This window comes from Diadema setosum, chromosome 4 (assembly GCF_964275005.1).
Source record: "Diadema setosum chromosome 4, eeDiaSeto1, whole genome shotgun sequence".
Taxonomy (NCBI): domain Eukaryota; kingdom Metazoa; phylum Echinodermata; class Echinoidea; order Diadematoida; family Diadematidae; genus Diadema; species Diadema setosum.
This window is the reverse complement of record NC_092688.1, coordinates 22225183-22248242: the sequence shown is the minus strand read 5'-3', so window position 1 is coordinate 22248242 and position 23060 is coordinate 22225183. Positions and strand designations below refer to the sequence as shown.

At 37.7% G+C, this 23060-nt stretch overlaps 1 protein-coding gene across 1 annotated transcript; it reads left to right on the top strand.

The window, feature by feature from the left end:
• Window positions 1–1071: 1071 nt before the first annotated feature.
• LOC140227008 (uncharacterized) lies at window positions 1072–20470 on the top strand. The gene is made up of 9 exons (XM_072307440.1): window positions 1072–1205; window positions 2111–2337; window positions 5072–5196; window positions 5749–5878; window positions 6962–7227; window positions 9990–10234; window positions 16107–16279; window positions 18643–18820; window positions 19400–20470. The coding sequence occupies exons 1-9, from the start codon at window positions 1134–1136 to the stop codon at window positions 20072–20074; spliced, it is 2091 nt and encodes a 696-aa protein (XP_072163541.1). The 5' UTR covers window positions 1072–1133; the 3' UTR covers window positions 20075–20470.
• The last annotated feature ends 2590 nt before the right edge of the window (window positions 20471–23060 follow it).

Genomic DNA, 23060 nt, shown 5'->3' with positions numbered 1-23060 from the left:
ATTTGTTCTTTTTGTTTTTGTTAACCCCAAGAAAGATTTTCACTAAACTTTGAAGAGAACATGTACACTGTATGGTGACTTCTCCTTTTGTTTACTTGAGCCCTCCCACCTGCTGCCTAAGGGAACTAGTTGGGATAGTAAGTCAGAACTCCTGAAAGACCCAACACTTGATATTTTTTTATCTCCTCATGTGCAATGGAAACAGATACAGCTATACAGTGACAAGAAATCATTTATGACTGAAGATTATGTAAGGGGATGAGGAGAATAAGAATGAGGTTGAAACGTCACATTATCAGCATGACTTAAAAAAAAAGCAATAACAAATTTTCTGGCCAAACGGGGAAATTTGCATCCGAACGATAATAAAATCCCTCTTTATTCCTAGGGGCAACAAGTCCAGGGAGGGGGGGGGGGGGTGATGAGGAAATCGGGCAGGGATGGGTTTATCAAAAGCCAAAAATAAGTCATATTTACTAACGGAAAAATCAGACGTGTGCAATAATCACATATTCATAAATACATCACATGTATTATATATATATATATATATATATATATATACTACATAATATACACACAGAATGCAGCTTTCATTCCATAGTTATGATAATATGCAAATTAGAACATACATTATTATAGAAAGATGACATTATGAATCTCGGCTTCCCATTAGCCAATGTGGCAGATGTAAATGTATAAAATTTTATTTTTAAGGTCAATGAACACAATGGATGCCTTTGGAATTGACCATACAACAGAAAGTGTAAATTAGCAACTGTTCGAGAAGGCTTATAATTAACAAGAATATATATGTGTAGACTCTACACATGAGATACACTAACCCTTTTAAGCAAGCGTTGTTGTAATGGAATTGCAGATACATATCGGAAATAATAAGTGACATTAATGTGTTCATTCAATCGATGATCATATTATACTGTAGTTTTCTATTTGGGAGAATATTGGTTTACCTGCTCAAGAAGAGCAATAAATTCCAAAGATCTTTAGGTCTACGTGGAGCTGTAGATTTTATCTATACTACCCCATCTCAGGCTACATCAGCCAGCAAAAGAGCGAAAGATGATGCAAGCTGGGCCCTGCGCCATGCCGTTGCAACTGGCACGGCGGTGATGACAGAGCGCAGGATCTACATGACTCTGCCGTCTGATGAAAAACACGCGGGCACGCATCCAACGGGGACGGTAAACCATACTTTTCATTATACTCCGGCCCATACAGCGTGTGAATACCATGATAATAACGATCATCGATTAATCGGTCTGTCTTGGAAAAGTGACAAATTGTTTTGATGCAACTACTCACTCAAAGGCGATTAAGTTTTGCAAATGCAAACGCAATCATAGAAAAGGTAGAAGAGACCTTTTGGGGATTGTTAGCATTTCGTTGTCGTTGTAAAGGAAACAAAAATCATGGAAATAATGACAAATATCGCGTTACAACTTATCTCTGACTTTTAGAGCAATGTTCTTCCAAACTTGACAAATAAGATAATTGTGTTTTTCTTTTCAAGACACTTTCTCTTGAATTAGACCTGTGTAAACGCTATAATCACATCTTTTTTGTACAAAAAAAAAAAAAAATCTTATGAAGCAATTAATGATCACTGACTTCCATTGTAAAATTGACGGGCAAAGGTAAAATGAGTGCGTTGGCTAATTCTATTTGTTGCTAATGGTTCAGAAGGAAATTGGTAAGTTCTCATCTCTATGTCATTTTGAGCAGGTTAAATAATGCACACTTTAGTAACCGATTACGCGTTTCCATGGTAACATCATGTTGAAACAATTTTACTTGAAATACTTAAATAGCTTGTAAATGATCATCAAGGTAATTCCCAAAAATTATAAATGTGGAAAAAGTGTCTACAGAACACTTATACAGAGAAAGTGTAAAGCAGGTGTATGCAGCTTAAAAAAAAAAATGGAAATTTTTATATATTTAAAACTGAACACTAGTGACGTATTGTAATGCATATAACGCAGAATTGCTATTATTGCAGTGTTATTTTCTCTGAAAATTAACATTGCTGGCACATTCTCTTTAGTACCATTCACCTACTTATTCTTATGCTCTCCCGTTTATATAGCTAACTGGATTTTTCAACACTATTAATGTGAGCGTCAAGAACAAACTAGAAGAACTAGTTGGCCATGGTGTGACCACTGTTAGTGAGGCCAGGCGGCACCTAAAGGTGTATGTGGAAACGGTGCTTTTCCCAAACCCAAAGTCACGTCCAGTTTCTTCAGACACAGCATACTATCCAACTGACCGGGTTATTAGAAACCACATCTACGCGGCCCGTATGAAGTTGAGGTATGCTGTCATAACTTATGATGCAAACTGATTTATCAGCTCTTCATCTGTGCTTAGCAGTATGCCATCATTATTACGTAGTTCGCAAAGGGCAGGTGTAATAAATCAGAGCTATATCATTTTTTTTTTTTAATACCCGAAATAAGATTTTTGATTATCTTATCGCAAACATGGGGACTTTTTGTTATAGGTTTCGCAGGAATAAGCTAGAATTTTCTTACAGCACATAAACTGCACCCAGCAAAGCAACAACTGCTGATGTTTTGAAAAAATATGCATTCTTCTTGACATGTACTTGATAAGTTCAATACTTTGAAAGATACATAATAATGTTATATCTGACACTATCAGCCTTATAATAACTTGGGCAGCTTACATGATATTCACTTGGAATTATCAGGTAAGTTTATAATTTTCAGCTTATTGAGTAACAGATTTGTCAAATGTTAATATTTCATGTCAAGAACATTTAATGTTGTAATGGTCATGTACATTGCTTTGCAGAAACTTTCATTATTGTTTTTATTGTGTACACATGTTTCCAGTGATTATTACATTTTTTTTTCTATACTCGTCTTATGTGGTTCCAGCACATGAAAGTACATGTTTCTTTCGAAGTTCTTCAACATTATAATACATGATAAGGAATGAGGCGATTGTCTTATTCAGTGTGAATGTTTACGCGGAATAATGATATATAATAAATAAGACTGATAATAATAACGTATTGCTTGAATAATTACATCTTAGCCTCCACCTTCAGGTGTCTCCGGAGGCGTGATTTTTTTTTTTTTTTTTTTTTTTTTTTTTGATGATGGAATTCCATCCACTTTCACGATTTTAAAGAGTGACGAAACTGGTGCACACTCGCATTCTATAATCATTATCGCTTCTTCGAGCATTATCCAATGTGAATGTTAGTAGCTTGAAACTAGTGTACAGGTGGAATGTTACTTTCCAGAATTTTGTCCAAGAGACACATGACCACCGAAGTCGTGAGCAAGCACTCCTATAAGTAGAAGTAAACAAGCCACGTGTATGGGCACAATGCATGAAACAAGCAATTGCTTTAAGCAAAAGCACAAGTTCGTCAAGCAAAAGGTCTAACTCAAGCAATTGCTTAAATCTATAAACCTTTTGCTTGTGCTTGTACCTTCTGCTTGCCCTCCACAAGCAATTGCTTGCGTTTTAACAAAAGGGACGTCACGCCTGTGCGAACACAAGAACAAAGGCGGATGTGACAGCATATATTTTATTCTGCTTGCCCTCCACAAGCAATTGCTTGCGTTTTAACAAAAGGGACGTTTTAACAAATATATTTTATTCTGCTTGCCCTCCACAAGCAATTGCTTGCGTTTTAACAAAAGGGACGTCACGCCTGTGCGAACACAAGAACAAAGGCGGATGTGACAGCATATATTTTAAAGGGCGTGTGTGCGCGGAAATATTTCCTGACATAGCAAAGGAGATATGAAATGGCACTCATAAATGCACACACAAACGTAAACATACATCTATACACACACACTAACTGGCTGATTCCCTTCTCTGCTTATTTTATCGTAGTGACCCGGATCTGCCTGATGGTAGGAATGTGGAGAGAGGTTCCTTGCTCTCCACCTATAAAGTCAGACATTACTCCTTTTTTTTATAATATATCAATTTATGAAGCGCAAAACCTATAAACATATATTCTTCTGCGCTGCAAAAGCTTCTGATGTGCTTGATAATAATGAACAATTAAATGAAAAGATGTGTTTGGAGCCGTGATTTAAAGACAGCTACGGTTGGGCATTTCCGGACTTCTAATGGAAGATCATTCCAGAGTTTGGGAGCTGCACAGGCAAATGCTCTGTCTCCCAGTGTTACTTTTGTTTTTCATGTTGGAATTTGTAAAAGTAGAGTGTCCTTAGAACTGCGCAAATTGTGAGTGTGTCTACAAGATTTGAATACTAATGATTCGGATATGTACCTGGGGGCTTGACCGATGAGTGATCTATATACAATCAATAAAATCTTAAACAATACTCGTTAACGAATCGGAAGCCAGTGTAAGTCTTTCAGAAGAGAAGTAATCCTTGAAAACCTGGGTTTGTTACAGATAAGCATTGCGCAGGAGTTTTGGAATCGCTGCGGGCGCCCAACTTGAGAATCAGGGAGTCCATATAATAACACGTTAGAATAATCCAATTTACTGACAATGCATGCTTGCACGATCATTTTCATACTGTTCTCATCAAAATATGTCCTAATACGTCTAAGATTATATATCATATGGTATGATGATTTACACACACTTGTGATGTGTGCTTCCATGTTCAATACAGCTCTATGGTCAAAACACACTCCAAAGCCCTTTTTACACTTTTGTTTCTTAACCCCTTACTTTCTCTGACCCAGGACTATCGTTAGTCCGTATCAATTTTTTCAGCTTTTTACACTCGCCAATAAATCCCGTACTAAGCTCTTGTCCTAGGCTAAGGAGAAAACTGACCTGAGTGTAAAAAACAATTTTATTAAGATTTTGGGTAAATCAGTTATGTATGTATGTATGTATGTAAGTAGGTATGAATGTATACAATGTATGTACTTACGTATGGATTGATCGATTGGTTGATTATTTGATTGATCCGTATATGCATGCATGCATGCGTGCATTCATTCATTCATTCATTCATTCATTCATTCATTCATTCATTCATTCATTCATTCATTCATTCATTCAATTGACTAGATATGCCAAACTGGATCAAGAAAACCTACAAAAACAAGTCGAGGAGTGGAGGACACAGAATCCAAGGGATAAGTACAAGCTTGTGCTTGCAACATCTGAACCGACAGCGGAAACAACTGCACAAGGTGCCTAATTTACACCCCCCCCCCCCTCCAAAAAAAAAAGAAGAAGAAAGAACAAACCAACCAACCAACCAAACAAACAAACAAACAAACAAACAAACAAACAAACAAACAAACAAACAAACAAACAAGTAAACAAACTAGCAATCACGAACAAAAACAAAAACAAAACAAATTGTGGTAAATTCCAAAATGTTTACATTGGTATAAAAAAGATGTGAGGGATGCCCTTTGAACGAGAGTGTTATTGACCGTCACCAAGTAATTACTTATTTATAACTTTTCAACCACAGTGCAAGTTTCAAGATGACGCAATTCCTGCAGCACGCCATTTTTGAATACAGACCTTATGTTTAACGTTTCTGGTGCATGTATTATTCATATTCAATGTAATGGGAGGACTTAAATATGATATTGGTGTTTGGTGGGCTTGCAAAGGAAGTACTTCTGCATTGCATAAATTTGTAGTTTCCATTTAGTCATTGTCTGTAATTTGATTTGCATTTAAAGTACACCTATCTTCTCATTTTGTAATATCTATATTCTGCATTACAGATGTTGAGCAGTCATTGAATGCTGACGACATGAATGACGAAGATGAAGTCCTTCCAATACCAAAGAAAGAAGAGAAAGCAACATTCTTCTTCTGCCACCAAACCGAGTATCAAAGACACCTTCTCCAAAGGTTATTTAATATCTGCATGTACAGATCCTGTTTAGATACTTACACTATTGTTGAGTGATGGGAAATCACCACTCTGCAACTATGTCCTTCCTTGTTGATATTTATTCAAAAGTATACAGTCCCTACTGCAATAAATTTCGTTTCTTCTCTATCGCAACAACGTGTTTCTTCATACATGTACCCGTTACTATATTCTTCAGTCCCTTGATGGATGCTGTTATAAATAATGTCGTTAACAATAATATTGATGAAGATTTTCATGCTTAGGGATTCAAAACTTAAATCACTGCACATGCAGGACATATTTCTATGTTTTGTTCTTCTCTCTCTCTCTATCTCTTTTTTTTTCTAGGTCAATTATACCTTGGAGAATTACCCAAGATCCTTCAAAAAACCCTAACCCTAGTCTTAGAATCCTGAACCTAATCCTAAACTTTACCCAACCTCAAGCCCTTATAGCCTAAACCTTATAACACTAATCTTTAGTACAACGTTGTCACTAACTATAAGTTTGGAGCCGGGGGTATTTTTCCCCCTATCTTAAGGGAGGAGGTGGGGATGATTAATAATTACCCTAATTCGTATTTTTTTTTTTTTACTTCTTGATTTTGTATATAGCTTTCTTTTTCTTGAAATTTATTATTAATTTCATACAAAGCTATAGTGTGAAAACGTGTTTATTCCTATGCCCGTATCCCATTACTCCTAACAGCACAAAACATCGCAAAGTTGTCGTAATTAACATCTCCTTAATCATAGTAATTTCATAGGACTTTCAAATCGTACAATGCACTTAATTTCCTAGTACATAAAAGAAGGCAAACACATTAATGCCTAATACATTACTGAAAGCGTCAATCATTTTTGGGTCAATGTAGCCAAAGTTAATTCCACATGCTGGATTTATGATAGCCACGTTTTTTCTACCGTAAGTAGTATATCAACTTCAGATTTGTATTTTCATCTTGTTTTTGAAACTTCATTTTGAACAAAATAAAAAATACATAGAATCCAAAGTAACCATGCATATTGAGTTTCATGATAGCCAATTTGAATTCAAAATTTATATTTTCTTAATGTTAGATACGGCAATACCCTTTGCCTTTTGGATGCCACATATAAGACAACGAGATACGAGCTTCCCATGTTCTTCTTGGCTGTGAAAACAAACTTTGGATATAGCGTCGCAGGACAATTCGTCGTCCAGTTCGAGACAGTTGCAGCCATTCAGGAGGGACTCCGAACTATTCAGCAGTGGATGCTGGAAGACGAAAGGCCTTGGACTCCGAGATATTTCATGACAGATTTCTCGGAACGGGAGATACGAGCAATTGAAGAGACCTTTCCAGGTAGAGTAGATAATGTAGATAACGTCGTTGCGGAAAATGTATAAATCCGTTATGGAACGTTCCAGTCATGTTAGAAGTTAACTCTGATTTAAGATGTAGGATATTACGGTCTCTTTCGTGAGGTCGTCATGCAAAGTTAATACTGCGTCTATTCACTTCGAGGGTTTTATCCATAACCGGTTCTTTTGTCATTCACATACATTTTCAGTCAGTCGAACTTGTGTTCATGTAAATCAAATCTAAAAAGTAGTCACTAAGATTGGTCGACGAGAGGTTTGTTCCAACGTCATGAAGCGGTAATTCATTTCGCGAAAGACGCGAAGGGGATTGCGCATTGTCGCTATACCAGCATACTTATAATCTTAGAGCAATTTCAAGGAAGCAAATCAGCACAATGGTGCTGATGTTCTATTACATAAGCACATGTTTTAATCCATTGCCCATGACCGTATGTTTCATATGTTTTAATGACTATGATGGTATACAGGATCATTCATTTGCTGTTAAGCTCCCTGAAACTAGTTGCACTCCAGAGTTACCATTTTCACTCATCCATTTAATTCAATTCAAAGGTTTTATTTTCAATTCTTTCAACAGAATGCACAAAATTATAAATTCGACATGCGTTTGAACGAATGATACATGGACAGCAAAGGGAAACGTTTGTCAGTATGTCATTTCAAAATGAGGCATTTTTCATACTAACATATTTTTACATCCTGCAAAAAGTGGAGGTACCCACTCCAAAGACTATATGCTTGTACAATTTGGGCACCTCACAGGAGAAAAAAATTAGGTGAAAATTTAACTACACATTTGCGGGATGAAAAAAAAAAAATATGGAAGTGGAAAGGGGGGAACAGAAATAGAAGTAAAGAGACGACTAAAGAGACAATTAAAAACAAAAAGCCTAGATCAATCGATACATTCAAGATCAAATCAACAGAATCTATTAGCCATATCATTCAATCAATTCAATTCAATTTTTATTTTCCATTCATGGGGTGCAACACCCTCGTCAGCCAAAGGCTGGTTTTCAGAGGGGTCCACACATACAGGTTAAAAATGCAAACAGTATACATACAGTACGACAAGGATATAGAACAAGAAACAAGGTATAAGCACCATGATAGCGTGTTTCAGACACAAAAGAAGAAAAAGGAAAAAAATATCTACAGGGCCTTAGATTACGACATAATAACAAAACAAAAAATAAGGGCATGTGACACTGAATTTCAAATACAGAAGAGAATCGGTATTGCTGAGATATTTTGACTGTGAATTGATGAGTGAAAAAAAATGGTTTAAACTCCATCCGGTTACGCATCGTATATTCATAATTATTTTATATATTCATGTAGTTGTTTTTGGAATGTATCAAGGGAAATATCAGAAGAAATATGTCGAACTACATCATTCCATACAGAAGCACCTTTATATACAAAACATCTTTTACCGTAATCTGTTTCAGGGCGTGTAATGTTCAATTGCAAACGCTTTTGTATGATAATTGCATGTATATAGCATATAATTTTGTAATCATTTTTTTTCTTTAAGGTATGCATACAATAGGCAATAATGTCTAGTTGAGAAAAGAAAAAAAAAAAGAAATCATGCGTACCTTTTCTGTCTCATCAAGAAACTGCAGCAATGCACATCAAGGACATTATAGCATATATTTTTGTGATAGGCCTATATGGGAATTTCATCTCACCAGACTTAGTAATCTATTTCCTCTTGATCAAGGCCTCTTGGGAGGTATGTCAGGGTGTCGATATCAAATGAATGTGTCTGTACATAGTTTTGTGAAATGATGAGGGTCATTGTTTTGCCTTCAGGCATGATGTATATGACATATGCAACGTTTTCACATGAAAAAAAAAAAAAACACCGAAATTTCAAATCCTCGTAACGTCCGACGCGACGTTGCGAAACGTTTTGAATATTTAATGCAAATATAATATAATACAATGGTTATTGTTTGTGCTATCATATTTTAGTTTTCCAAATATCATTCGTTTATCAGTGTACTCTATGAGAAGAGAGAAGTTATTTGATACTATCGTTATGCTGTAAAAAACGTGTGATTTGCATTTTCCCACGTATACATCGTGCTTTGTTAAAGGAGATGGCGAGTAACTGATCAGCATTTATCAGTGGGAATGCTTGGGGATGATTGTTCGAATTCTTGAAGGATTCGTTAAAGAGTATATCATATAATGTATTGTTGTGTGAAAATAATTTGCTTCAGAACGGTCGCGTGTTGAAGTAATAAGCAGTTTAATGTCCCGTCAGTGTACAGGCATGCTAGCCTGGAACCACTGAAGTGCACATTACTAGAATATGAGACCATTCTGAAGCAATTAATTATCACATAGACATAATGTACTCTAAAATGAATCCAACAAAGATTCGAACAATCATCCCCCAGCCTTCCCAGTGATTCCCACTGACCAGTTACTAGGCACTCCCTTTAATATCACATGATTCAGTACTCAATATGACTAGTTGAAATAGTTGTAAAAATAGACATTGTTGTTGGCCCTACAGCACAAACTGTAACGACTCGTTTTTTCGTTGTCATCTCCTAACCGCAAAGTCCGTCTGCCTGAAAATTAAATACATACGAAGAAACGATCAACAAGTGAATGTGCGATGTGCTAACGTATATCCTTACATTCAGCAACAGCAAGATTTTTCAGATGCAGGTCTAATGTCAATAAGTGAAAAATATTATTGTTACTATGTGTTTCAATCTTCAGGGTGTCATGTCTTTTTGTGTGACTTCCACCGAGAACAGAGTTGGGTCCGCTGGGTGGCGAAGTCATGTAATTGTGTTCCAGCAGCCTGCAAAGAGAATTTGCTTTCTATGTTGCGTAAATGTGCGCATGCTGTGACACCTGCAGACTATGAAAGGGCCCTGGAATCCCTGAAGACATCGCAGATCTGGATGGATAACAAAAGGTTGCAGACCTGGTTTTCCAAGCAATGGATCCCACAAAGTAGGGTGAGTATCATTCTGTAACTTAAACATTGTTTTTATTATAGGAAAAACAAAAGCAATAAAATCTAAGCAAGCATGCATAACCGCGTTCATGAAGAGCAATTGTAATCATGTTTTTGATCTCTGTAATTTTGTTTGATGTTCTTTAATAAGAAAAAAATTGAAAGATAAAAAAAGAGCAATTATGTTTTTCATATAGATGAACAGCACAATATTGGCGTTGATAGACCCTTGTGGAGCCGGGAAATGTGCAAATACCGGGAAATGTGCAAACGCCCGGGAATGTGCAAACGTCTTGCCGGGAAATGTGCAAATCTCTAAATTTCATCAACGGGAAATGTGTAAACGTGACGCCGGTCAATGTGCAAATGTTCATTTCACCTATATTAAGTACAGATGGGACAGATACTCTCAATCAAACATGTGGATGAATCATTACTACCTTTATCCCATGTCTCAGCCACCACCTGTCTATAGCGACCATTTGTCCTTTATCTTAACATTTTCAACATTTCTTGTAAACCTCACAACGAATTTTCACCAGATTTGGCAGATAGCATCTTAACAGTGATATGGTCGTAATTTCTTAAAATGAGTCCCCCCCCCCCCCCCACTCACACACACCATCACCGATGGAGGAGGATGGGTTGAAGTCTCGAAGGCCCTGAACTATGGATTTTTCCCCTCTTCTTCTGCCGAACCGAAAAAAGATAGAGCAAAGTTAGTGCTTTGAAGAGATTAATGACTGAAATTTCATCTTTGATTATAGTGGATCGAGGAGTGCCCTGAATTGGGGGGGGGGGGGGGGGGGGGTGACGCAGAGGAGAGGGATTGTCCACATTTTCAGCATCTTCATAAATCTCACTACAGATTATCACCAAACTTGGCAGAAAGCATGTTTACGGTGATATGATCCCTAAACTCTGGATTTTGTCTACTTCTGTCAAACCGGAAAAGATAGAGTTAAGTTAGTGCTTAATGAAGACGTTAGTGACTGAAATTTCACGTTTGATTATGGTGAATCCGGGGGAGGGGGAAATTAGAGGAAGAAGGGGGATTTTCCACATTTTCTGCATCTGTTTTATAAATCTTTGAGGAATTTTCACCAAACGTGGTAGCATCGCTAGGGTAATAGAATCCCACTTTGTTCGAAACGGCAACAAGTTCAATTTGTTCCCTTTCCTCAGAGCGGGGGCTAAGACGAGGGCAGCCACCACGTGACGATTATAGCAGACATGAAATTTCATCAAATAATAATAATTATAAAACATTTTTCTAGAGCGCAAATTACATTCAAGTCTCTGAGTCTTTTAGAAATGAGAAAAGACAGATTATGCATGTAGCCCAGTGGCTACTAGCACACAAAATGTCCCGGTGACGCAAAAGTACACAGCCCTATACAGCCCCTTCTTTGAGTTTATGCAGTCAGTGAGGTCCTGGTGAAATCCTTTGTTTTGCTTCCTGCCAGACTTCCTTTGTTTTCTCGTGGTCAATTCCCCTTCCCAAGAGAAGAGTGATTTACGGCAGTTTATGAGTTTAGCAATTAACTCCCCCATAACAGGTCCATAATCCTCAGCACCACAGCCCCACCCCAAATAACTGAACGTAACTGTTGTGAGGAGGCGCTTCACCCCCTAATTTTCATGTGCAATGATTCCGGTGTTAAGAAGTAGTCAAACAAATTAGAGACCATTGGTGAGCAATGTGGACACTGGCTCTTTGTCTCCTGCCCCTTGTTTGATATCGTTAATTATAATTATGAGGAAATTGACAGGAAACACTACAGCAGATTTTGCATAGGAAATAATGGTAGGAGCTAATGGGACATTTCACCAATGGGATGTTATTATTTTGTGGAGACACTCCCAAAGATCAAATTTAACCAATGAAATAATGGTAGGAAAAGAAAATGTGAATAGTTAATTAGGTATAAAAGAGCATGTTTGAGAGTTGTTTAAAAAAAGTTGGTGAGTGTCAAACTTGGTGAATGACTGAGCTGAGAGGAGAGAAGTGGCAAGCAAAATTCGATCGAGCTCCTACACATTATGTAGAGAAGCAATTAAGAGCTGCAGAGTATTTTGGAACTTTGAGAGTTGTTTGAAGCTTGAGGAGACAGGAGCAGATTTTTGGTTGGAGACCACTAAATTGAGTTGGAAACCCCCTTCCTTCGCCCATCATGTCCTCTCCAAATTAATTATTAACCTGCACTGACACTGTGTACCTCGCTGACATAGAACTGTGAGCGTCATTCCGATGATGTTAATCGGACTGTTCACATGATTTAATTCGGCTCACCCAAAGCCAGAGTGTAATGAACTCGAGCGACAACTGTTTGGTTGGCGTCATGGTCATGATGGTTGGAGCGTTCCATCCGACTGAGGCAAAGCATGGACTTATTGTTGTAGGTCCATGGGCAAAGTAAAGTGACAGCGACTGTGTTGATGCTGGACTCCCCACGCCCTTGGTGATGAACCGGTTTACAGGTTTGTGGTAGATGCAGATTTCCGACTGGACACCCCAGCTCATCGGCGATGACGACATCGACATGCGGAGGAGATCTTCATGCGTCTACCAAAAAGACGTCGAGCTAAGTGGCCATACCCCTACTAATTTCATTTTCCCAAATAACCAAGCCCCTTCCCCTCCCGTAGAGTAAAATGGTCGTAAAGAGTCTCCTGTTAATGAGTATTAAAGAGATGAGTGCGAGAGAGAGGTTCAGTTATATTATGTATTATTGATTAGTGTTGCAAGTGTGACAAAATGTCGTTCCGTAGATATTTGCAAAAATGTGTCATGAGTTGTAAAAAGGAAATTGTTTGTGAGCAATTCATTATTTCAGGCCTACGGGAAGGCCGGTGAATAAATATGCTGTTAGAAGCATTAGAGTTAAATATATAAACTGTACTCCTGTTCATATTTTGTCCTTACTCCTGTGGAGAAATGTTAGGTGCCTTTTAAATTTTGGTATTGTAAATTTTATTATGATTGGTGTCTATGTGATTACCTAACCCCCGACCAGTACAGAGAGAAGCTAACAGACCAGACAATCCGCCTCTGTACAACATTGGTCGCCCCCTTGAGACAATTTTGGGTTTGGGGGGTTAGACTCGTATGTAAGAACACACAGATACAAAAGAAGGAAATTACATATATATATATATCAACTTAAACACATCATTCAACAATTTACAAAACAATAGAAGTTACTTTACAAACAAATGAGACTTCAATAAAGACTTGAACTGATGTAATAATGAACATTCTCTGATATCATTGGGGAGTTGATTATTATAATAATATTCAAATGATAGTTGACGGTCGTTGACCGTATGACTTAGTTGATACATTAACCGGTTTTGAATATTGTTTGGTGCTTGAGCGAAGTTGTCTGACAGGTTGATATTCTTGGAGGAGCTGTTGCAAGTAATGTGGAGCTAACTGATGTTGACATTTATGTGAAATTACAAGTAACTTGCAAACCAACCTATCTTTGACTGGCAACCAGTGCAACATGTGTAATGTTGAAGAAATAGAGTCACATGTGTGAGTTCGGGTAACCAATCTTGCAGCTTAATTCTTAATTCGATGCAGTCTACCTAACATTGAATCTGACAAACCATATAACAATCCACAACAATTATCAATTCTACTCATTACAAAAGCATGTATAAGCCGTTTAGTCGCAATTTCATCAAGATAACGTATAATTGAAGCAATTCTTTGTAGTCCAAATGATGTTGTACAACATATACTGTTAATATGATCGGTCAAATGCAGTTGATCATTAAAAAGAACCCCTAACATGCCTAACTTGCGTGCACATGTAATAGGACGAAGAATAAACTCATTGAAAGTTATCGGAGGAAGCAAACTTCTTGTCCTGAAACGTGAACATACATGTAGTAATTCATTTTTTTTTTCATTGATTGAGAGGCTGTTTACTGAAGACCAATCAGCTATTGCACGTAAACATCAAAGGAGATCAACCTTCCCAATTTGTGATAAAATTGATTTCTGTTCATGTTAGTTTTACAGAAAATTTCTTCAAATTTGATTATGTATTCCTTTTGTCGTGCGTGGGGTTTTCAAGAAATACCTGAAATTCTGAATTTCACCCAGACGACCACACCCTCTTGTCTCGGTCCCTACTGAGGGGATGAGATGGGGGTGGGCTGAAACTCCTCCCACCTTTGGGGTTGGGAAGGTGAAAATTTGTCAAAGATTTTTTCAAGAAGAGGGAGAAAATTTGGAAAATGTCCCTCATCCCTTCACCCGACCAATCCCCTATCAGAGCATCCCTAGCTGCACCCGCCATAATCAAACATGAGATTTCAGTCCTTAAGGTCTTCATAGCACTAAATTTGTTCTTTTTCAAATCTACAGTAGATAAATATAAAAATTAAGAGTTCAGGAACTGTGAGGCTTCAACTCACCCACCCCCAACTCCCCTCCTCTTCGGCGGGGAGGGGTGGGGGTGGGGAGGGAGGGGATAATTTTAACAACTCAACATCAAAGTACAGTGTAATTGAAAATCCGTAGAGATTTTTAAAGAACAATGTGGAAAACCCCCTCCCTCCTCCGCCTCACACCCCACCTCCCTATCAGGGCACCCCTGGATCCGCCATTATCACACCTGAACTTTCAGTAACACTGCATAGCATTAACGTAGTTCTATCGTTTTTGGTTCGACAGAAGAAGATTAAAAATCCCAGAGATCTAGGAATCTTAAGCTTCACCTCCCCGAATGGAGGCTTCACGGGTTAGGGAGGGGAGTTGAAGCCCCCACCCCCCCCCCCCCCCACATGGACTCGTGCTCTGCATCTTTGGATTTGTCATTAAACTTGAACTACTGTCATCAATGTCTTTATAGTACCAACCAAGCTCTATCTTATTTGGTTATAGAATATAAGAAGAATTTCTGGGAAGAAGTGCAGGGACTTTGAGGTCCCCCCCCCCCAACCCATTTTTCGTGGGGGGGGGGGGGGGGTGGGAGGATGGGTAGTCTAAATAAATTGAGGTATGGCCCATTGCCATAATGGTGCTACCTGCCAATTTTGTTGAAAAATCTGTCAAGGATCTTATTAAGAAAGTATTAATGGTGGAGGTTCATGCGCAATGTTGACATGGAGTTTGTCGATCATCTTTTATATACAGTATTGCTAGAGTAAATGATTTGCCCATTCCCGACTACATTTGCACATTTCCCCGCAAAACTGAACTTTTTTACATTTCCCGGCGTCGTGTTTGAACTTCTCCCATCGATGAAATTTGCACATTTCCTGGCGAGATATTTGCACATTTCCCGGCGTGTGCACATTTGCCGGCAAGACGTTTGCACATTTCCCGGCAAGACGTTTGTACATTTCCCGGCGTTTGCACAATTCCCGGCGAGACGTTTGCACATCTCCCGGTGTTTGCACATTACCCGGCGTTTGCACATTTCCCGGCTCCACAGCCCTCCCATTTTCTGACACTCTAGGCGAGCCATGATGAGTCAGCATCTTTCGCCAGTTTTCTTTCGTGGTGGATGAAGGTGGGGGAGGATCTTTGGAGCTTGGAATGTGCAAATGCTGGGAAATGCATGCAGGTTTCGCCTGGAAACATGCAAACGTCGGGAAATGTGCAAAGATGACCAAGGGAAACGTGTTAAATATGGAAAACAATTACATCACAAATATTGGATGTTAGATGGTAATTCACCAGTATTTGTGAGATGAATTATATCCATGCAAAAAAAAAAAAAAAAAAAAAAAATGAGCAAAGATGGTTTACCATTAAAAATGCAGTCAGAACTAGAGGATTACAGTAGTACACGCGAACACTTTGATTGTCTTTCATTCCTTTCTTTTTCTGTTTCTTTGTACTAATTTTACAGCGGTGGGTGTGGGCCTACAGGAACAATGAAGGCATCCAAGTAAACACCAACAACGGACTTGAAGCTCAGAACAAGGTATTCAAGTATGCCTTCCTGGAGAAAAGGAAAGATTCAAGCGTATGTGGCATGTTGCACTGCCTGCTGACGGAATATCTTCCAGCAATGATGCAAAAGTATGAGGAATAATTCATATGTTTTTCTTGTTTGTGAAAAGATGAATATTACGTTTGTTTACACCTTTTTCTCGTTTGTTTGGATTTTCTTTGCTTGCTTGTTTTTGTTAATCACGGGTCAGTGTATACTATCTAGGGAACCCCACGATTAATAGGTAATGTCTGTAATAAAAAGTGTAAATGTTCACTATTGAAGAAGTAGATAACAGAGAGAGAGAGTAAGTTCAAAGTGAAATTTGAGTGAATTATTAGTGAAAATGTGTATTTTCACTAATTTTGAAGTGACCTCAGGAATCACTTGAAGATTATGTTTTGACGTGTATAACAATATCAACTTACTAATGAAAAAGAAATCACCACAAGTGTAAAACCAAATTCAGTTTGATGATCTGAATGGATTTCACATAACCAACTTTAATTGTAATTCATGAAAAGAGAAACTGAGCCGAACTGAAAAGATTTGTAATCATTGCACCTATTCTACTGCAAGAAGATCTTTTAATGTATATGTACATATTTACTTCTGGACATGAGTCTGTTCATATACGGGTGCTCAATTGTACTGCTATTCCCACCTTCCTCCTTCAAGCAATCCCAGTTCATACACATGAGTGATCTAATTTCCAATAACTGCAGTGCCTGCATACAGTCAAAATCTTGAAGGCATGTGTAGTATTGAAGCAGTTCTATGAGTTTATGCGGTTAATGTCCCAGTGAAAATGGCATTTCATATCACTAAATTTAGGGATTGCTGGGGGGGGGGGTGAGGGTGGACATTAACACGCGATTGACGTTCAAATTCATTTTGCGATGAACTGAATCTGCAATCACTTCAATCAAATCTGAAACGTTGTCAATCAAATCCGTATAAAGTTTTCCAACTTCGCGAAGATGTCATTCAATATCGCGATAGACGCAACCTGTTTTTCTTGGGAGTAATGGAATAGGCTTGATATCAATTATAGTTTCACCCCACAATTTGTACGTAAATGATTATGTGTTTTACTTCAGCGTTAACGCTTTAAAAAGTCGTGTGTATTATATTTTCATGTTTGTTTGTTGTTGTTGTTTTTTTTTTTTGGGGGGGGGGGGTGTGTTTGCTTGTTGGTTGGTTCCTTGGTTGCTTGGTTGTTGTTGGTTTTCTTTTCTTTTTTTTTTCTTTTTTTTTTGGGGGGGGGGGGATAGGTACATGCGTAATTATTCGTGAAATTACATTCCAGCCTGTTCATTTTCACTGCCATGGGGTGCAACACAGCATCATTGCCTTTGATGAGAATACCACACAGTACCTGATTTCTTTGTTATGACATGTCGCTGATGTTTGGTTCTTCCCAAATATGCCATGGGTTTTCTTTTTGGGAAAAGTATAGACTATTGTGACACTTATAAGGATGCTAAGCAAAATGGTACTTCAAATGAATAAAGGAGAGCAGATCTCAGCGCAGTTAGTGGTTTTATTCATTGGCAATCAGAACATGTGTCTGCACCGATATATATGATTTTCTTTTCTTTTTCTGTTTCTCTCTGTGAATTAGTAGATGTTACGCATTTTTGTGTGACATGCGCTCGCCATTTATCACGTCAACATCTTCTGCCGCTGGCAATCTGGCCGCTAACCTTTCAATCTAAACTTTAATGGATGAACTCTATTGGTAATTAAAGGGCTTGTATAGGTTTGGTTGAGACTTAACTTAAGGTTTCTATCATTTTTTTTTTTTTGTATGTGTGTGAGATATTGAGAAACTTCTTACGAAATATGAAAGAGCATGTAATTCCATGAAGATTTCAACGTTTATTTGATGAAAATTGATTTTGAAATGGCAAAGATATCCAAAATAGAGCGATCCTAATAAAGTGTGGAACCCACATTACGATTGTTTTGTTATACTTTGTTTTTTGATGTTTCAGATATTTAAGATGAACTTTGAATTCCTCTTAAAATGGTATGTTCTGTACTGTTCTATTTGTGTTTTCTTGGTATAAAGCCCAATTTTCATCTCCATCAATACTGTACCATCCCTTTAAATGTTCTTGTGAAGGGAAAATGGAAATTTGGATGCTCGTATAAAAGCCGCTCCATCGCCTTCCGACGGAATTGAATACTCGCGGCGTGAATTGCTGACTCAAGTGTGAAAGTGAATGATCGCATAGCTTCTTTCGTGGAGATGTATTTTTGCCCAAATGTGAGTGGCCCCATTTTCAGTTTGTTTGGCAAACATTTGAGAGTAACTGCGTAAGCCTTCATTATGCTGGAAAATATTCACTATCAATATTTTCAGTTTAATTGGAAATATTAGCATTGAAGTTTTCATAATAAGAATAATGTACCATTTGTGCTTTTGATCGCATTTCATATAATACAGATACATCAAGGAGAATGTGAGCGCAATGGGATGCCTGGGAAGAAGTTACAGTGAGGCAATACCAGAGTACCTGAAGGACAGACCAGCTGGCTTTATAAAGCACTGCATGAAGAAAGTGGAGATGGCAAACACCCTTGAAAAAGATGATGTTCTAAAGATATCAGACAATCATTATCAGGCATGTTTATCATGATTTGGGTGTATGTCTATGCATTGTTCTTTGTGTGCGTGAACATTCATGTCTTCTTTAATTCTGCGATAACTATAAATCGAAAATGAGTCAATTGTATAACTGTAGACCTGCTTATAGATACCTACAGAGACATCCTCCCTATCATTTCTTTGCACTTAGTTTATAATTATCTATATCGTGCACAAGACATTGGGGTCCTATTTCTTCTATTTCATTGTCTTTCATCTATACCGATTAGCACGCTCCATTGTCTTGTCCCAAGTGACATGGTGTTGCTGGTCCCAGCTCATTTTCATACTATATCATGTGAGAAATGTAGACTGTTCCAAAGGAAGTAGCAGATGGCATGTTCAAATCGTACCTGTTTCAATCATTTCTCTTAATCTCGAAAAATGCACACATACCATTGAATGTATAGTTTTCAGAGACTAATACCAAGAAACAATGTTCAAACATAATCTATATTTGCAATGAACGCATGAACAATGACGAATCTGAAGAAAACAAACAAACATGAAGACTGATGTGTATTTTGTGTGTGCAATGACTCTCATGATATTGCAGGTGAAGAGTGAGGTCTTCTCCAAAAAGAAGATGTATGATGTCTACCTGCAGACCGAGAGTGGGCTCCCGAGCTGTGCTTGCATGGATTGGTCGTGGTCACACCTTCCATGTAAGCATATGTTTGCCGTTCTTCTACATGGGCAAGGAGCAAATTGGTTGCAATTGCCTGAGATGTTCAGAGAGTCACCATTTTTCACCCTCGACAAGGAAGTAACATCTTACATTGGGATGACTCTTGAACCTGAAGTGAATCATGAGGTGCCTCCAGTCGATTCGCAGTGCTCACTAGAGCCGTTGGAAGGAAGGGTGGGCCGAAAATCAGCCACGAAGCGGATTGCTCTCAGATGCAGAGAGAAACTGGACCTTATCAAGGACATGTCGTACATGTGCGACAATGTAGAAATCCTGCAGTATGCAGATGATCATCTAACAGCACTCGTAATGACACTACAGGACATGATGAACACAGATGAAGGCTTAGTCCCTGCCCCTGTTGTGCACAGTGTCAGATTCAAAAGAAAGATCACCCAGAGCCAGAGTAAAAGGGTAAAGGCTGCACGAGATCTACCTTTGCGCAAGAAGAAATCACAAAGACGAGTTGGAATGGCAGCAGACCGGGCAAAAGTAAACAGAAAGATCGCTACTACCATTGCTTTCGTGCAGGAAGAGAAATGAATGCTATGTTTTCTTTGCAGTTGTACCAACAGATGAAGGACAACATTTGAGTAGGCATACATATCATATATTCACCGGATCTGGTAGGTCCTTTAAATGAATGAAATGGTGTTAGACACAGCTCAATGAAAATAAAACAGACATAACCAATGAGTTGTTAACAACCATTACCGAGACAATTTGTTTTTGGATACTAAAGTAGTATTGGATATATACATACAAATTCTTCATGTTTTCACATGTTTTGCATGCCACAAAGATATAACATGTTGATAACCGTGCGGGTTGAATCACAGATCCATTTCCAAAATGATGTTGTGGAACAGCTGATTTGTTTCTCTTTCATGCCTTTGCAAGTTTCAAGCATGAGAGTGTGGTACTATCATAATTTCAAGTGATATACCCGATATATTGTGCTAAACAACAAATACATTCAAAGCGCAAAGATGAATTATTGAACGCGAATGTACAATGTTCAACTATATTGTTATACTGCTGTTCGGCACACCAGCTGACATGAATATCTTTTCTATGTTTGTGTAATACTGTGTAATGTACTGTTATTACAGCTATTCACCTTTCACTAACAATGTATTTCACAAAGGGTTTACTGCATGGTCGGCTTTAGTTTATTTCTGACCTATTTTCCAATAATGCCCAATCAAAAATATAACTCCTCTATAATTTCACAATAAATACACTAATTTTTACTTAGAAACACAGACTCATTATTCTTTTGTTTCATGAGAGTGATGGAATACCGAAATCCACTTGCCAATCAGAATTTATTATGGCTACTGCATAGCAGTTAAGATGCAAATATCAATTAAAAAAATGCACACTGTATTATAACAATGCATGGTTTGGATTACACCAAATGTTACATGGCACTTGTAATTGCTGTGAATTTATCAGATTTTGTTTCATTTCATAACATACTTTCACGTAGTACAAGTAAATAGAATGATTTTGCAACACTGTTCATGATTTTGTTTAACGAATGAGGATTAGTAAGATCGAAATTTCTTTTGCTAAATGCAAATAAACTATGATGAAAAATTGTGTTTTAAAAGAGAAAAGTAGCAGACGATATTGAAAACGTTTCATATCACGATTACACTGCAACACATTGTGTTACAGCTTGCGTTTAAAAGAAAAAAAAATCAAAATGAGAATGTTTGCATGTAACTGAACTTTTATTGTGTTGAGGATGGAGTGTTGGGGGAACACTATTGTATTTTGTTTGTTTTTGCTTCCTTTTTTTTTTTGGGGGGGGGGGAGTATGTATCTAATGGAAAATAATTCAACATTTCATATTGCATGGTTAAAGGTATCATAGATCGATTTGGAGAAAAAAAAATATGTCAGGAAAGTATGTAATCATGGCAATGGGTGTTGTACATGTACTTTAGTTCTGTCTGTGATGTGTGCGACCGAGAGATGTATTGTTACAGAAGAAAAGTAGCAGAAAATATTTCGCCGTCATTCAAATCCGATATGTTGAGTTTGTACATTTTCTACGCGACGATATCTGCAGATTTATATGTCCTTTCTTAAAGGCATTAGCCCACATTTGTAAACCTGCAGCAATTGGTCTCATAGTTAGCATGGAGTTTGGGTATGATTGCAGTAACACCTGTGCAAAATTTCGTTCCAATTAGTCCATTACTTTCATAAAAATAAATGAAAATGCACCGTAATCCGTATGCATGCGTATAACGCTCGCTAGCTCCGGTCCACGTACGTGTTACATGTACAATGCACGTAGCTATAGCCCGCGCTCGTAATTCGATTTTGGGTCGGGTTGACCCGGTTTGAAAATTGATTTTAAAACGATGATTTTTCTCTCTTTTATCAAATAGTATAGACAAAGAGCGACAGGTGAGGTATGTTACTGTTATAACTTGTACTTGAAGTCATATTGGACCTGTTTTATGCAGTTTTGATTTTCGTGGGTTTGCAAATGTGGGCTAGTACCTTTAAATGCGACCGACTATATACTTGAAATGAATTTGTCAAGTTTGCTGTTTACAGTGGCAAAAGATTCGGTAATGTCAGAGCAGACAAAATCTTAATTCAGTCTGAACGTGGTAGGCGTGTATTGAATAAATGTTCATTATATTGAACATGATCTGATATAACAACAAATTTGAACCACTGAAATACTTGACTGACGAAGGAAGAAAACATCAAGTTAATATGCAGTAAAGTATACCCTGTAAATTCTCCGTACTAGAAAGGAATATGAAAAATATATATCATATATATATAATGTTTCCTCTATTTTGTATGCCAGCACTGCACTTTCTGATAAGTATCAAAGTTGAAAGTCCCACAATGCATATATATATATATATATATATATATATATATATATATACATACATATATATATATAATGTATATATACATACATACACACATATATGGTCGGCGGAACGGTGGGGGCCATGGGGGCTCGGGCCCCAACAATTGTTTTTTTTTTTTTTTTTGGGGGGGGGGGTGCACCATACAAAGGTAATTATGGTGTCATCAATTTCAGTCCCCACACATTTTTTTTTTTTTTTTTAACCATGAAGTACGTAAGTGACACTAAATAAAAATAGGTAGAGCTTTTGAGGTGTGAGCATGGTAAGGTTATACTACGTTTTCGCACTGAAAACCTTTATCTCTTTTATTATTTCTTATTCTTTTTGTTTTGTATTTGTTTCTTTTTTTAACTTGTCAGCTACAGAAACCCGGAAATAGAAGAGGCCAACACTTTTTAAAACGCTCCGCAGGCCCTGTATGATATATATAATACATGCATACATACACATATACATACGTACGTACATGCTCATTGCAATTTGATGTGAATTGAACGGAGGGAAATCTACACATTTGTGTGTATTCGGAGTCCTTATAAATTTCGTGTTCCCTGCCCCCTCACCTCTCCATTTCCATCTGTATGCATGCCTTTAAGTTACAAAAAGTCTGGGTTCCT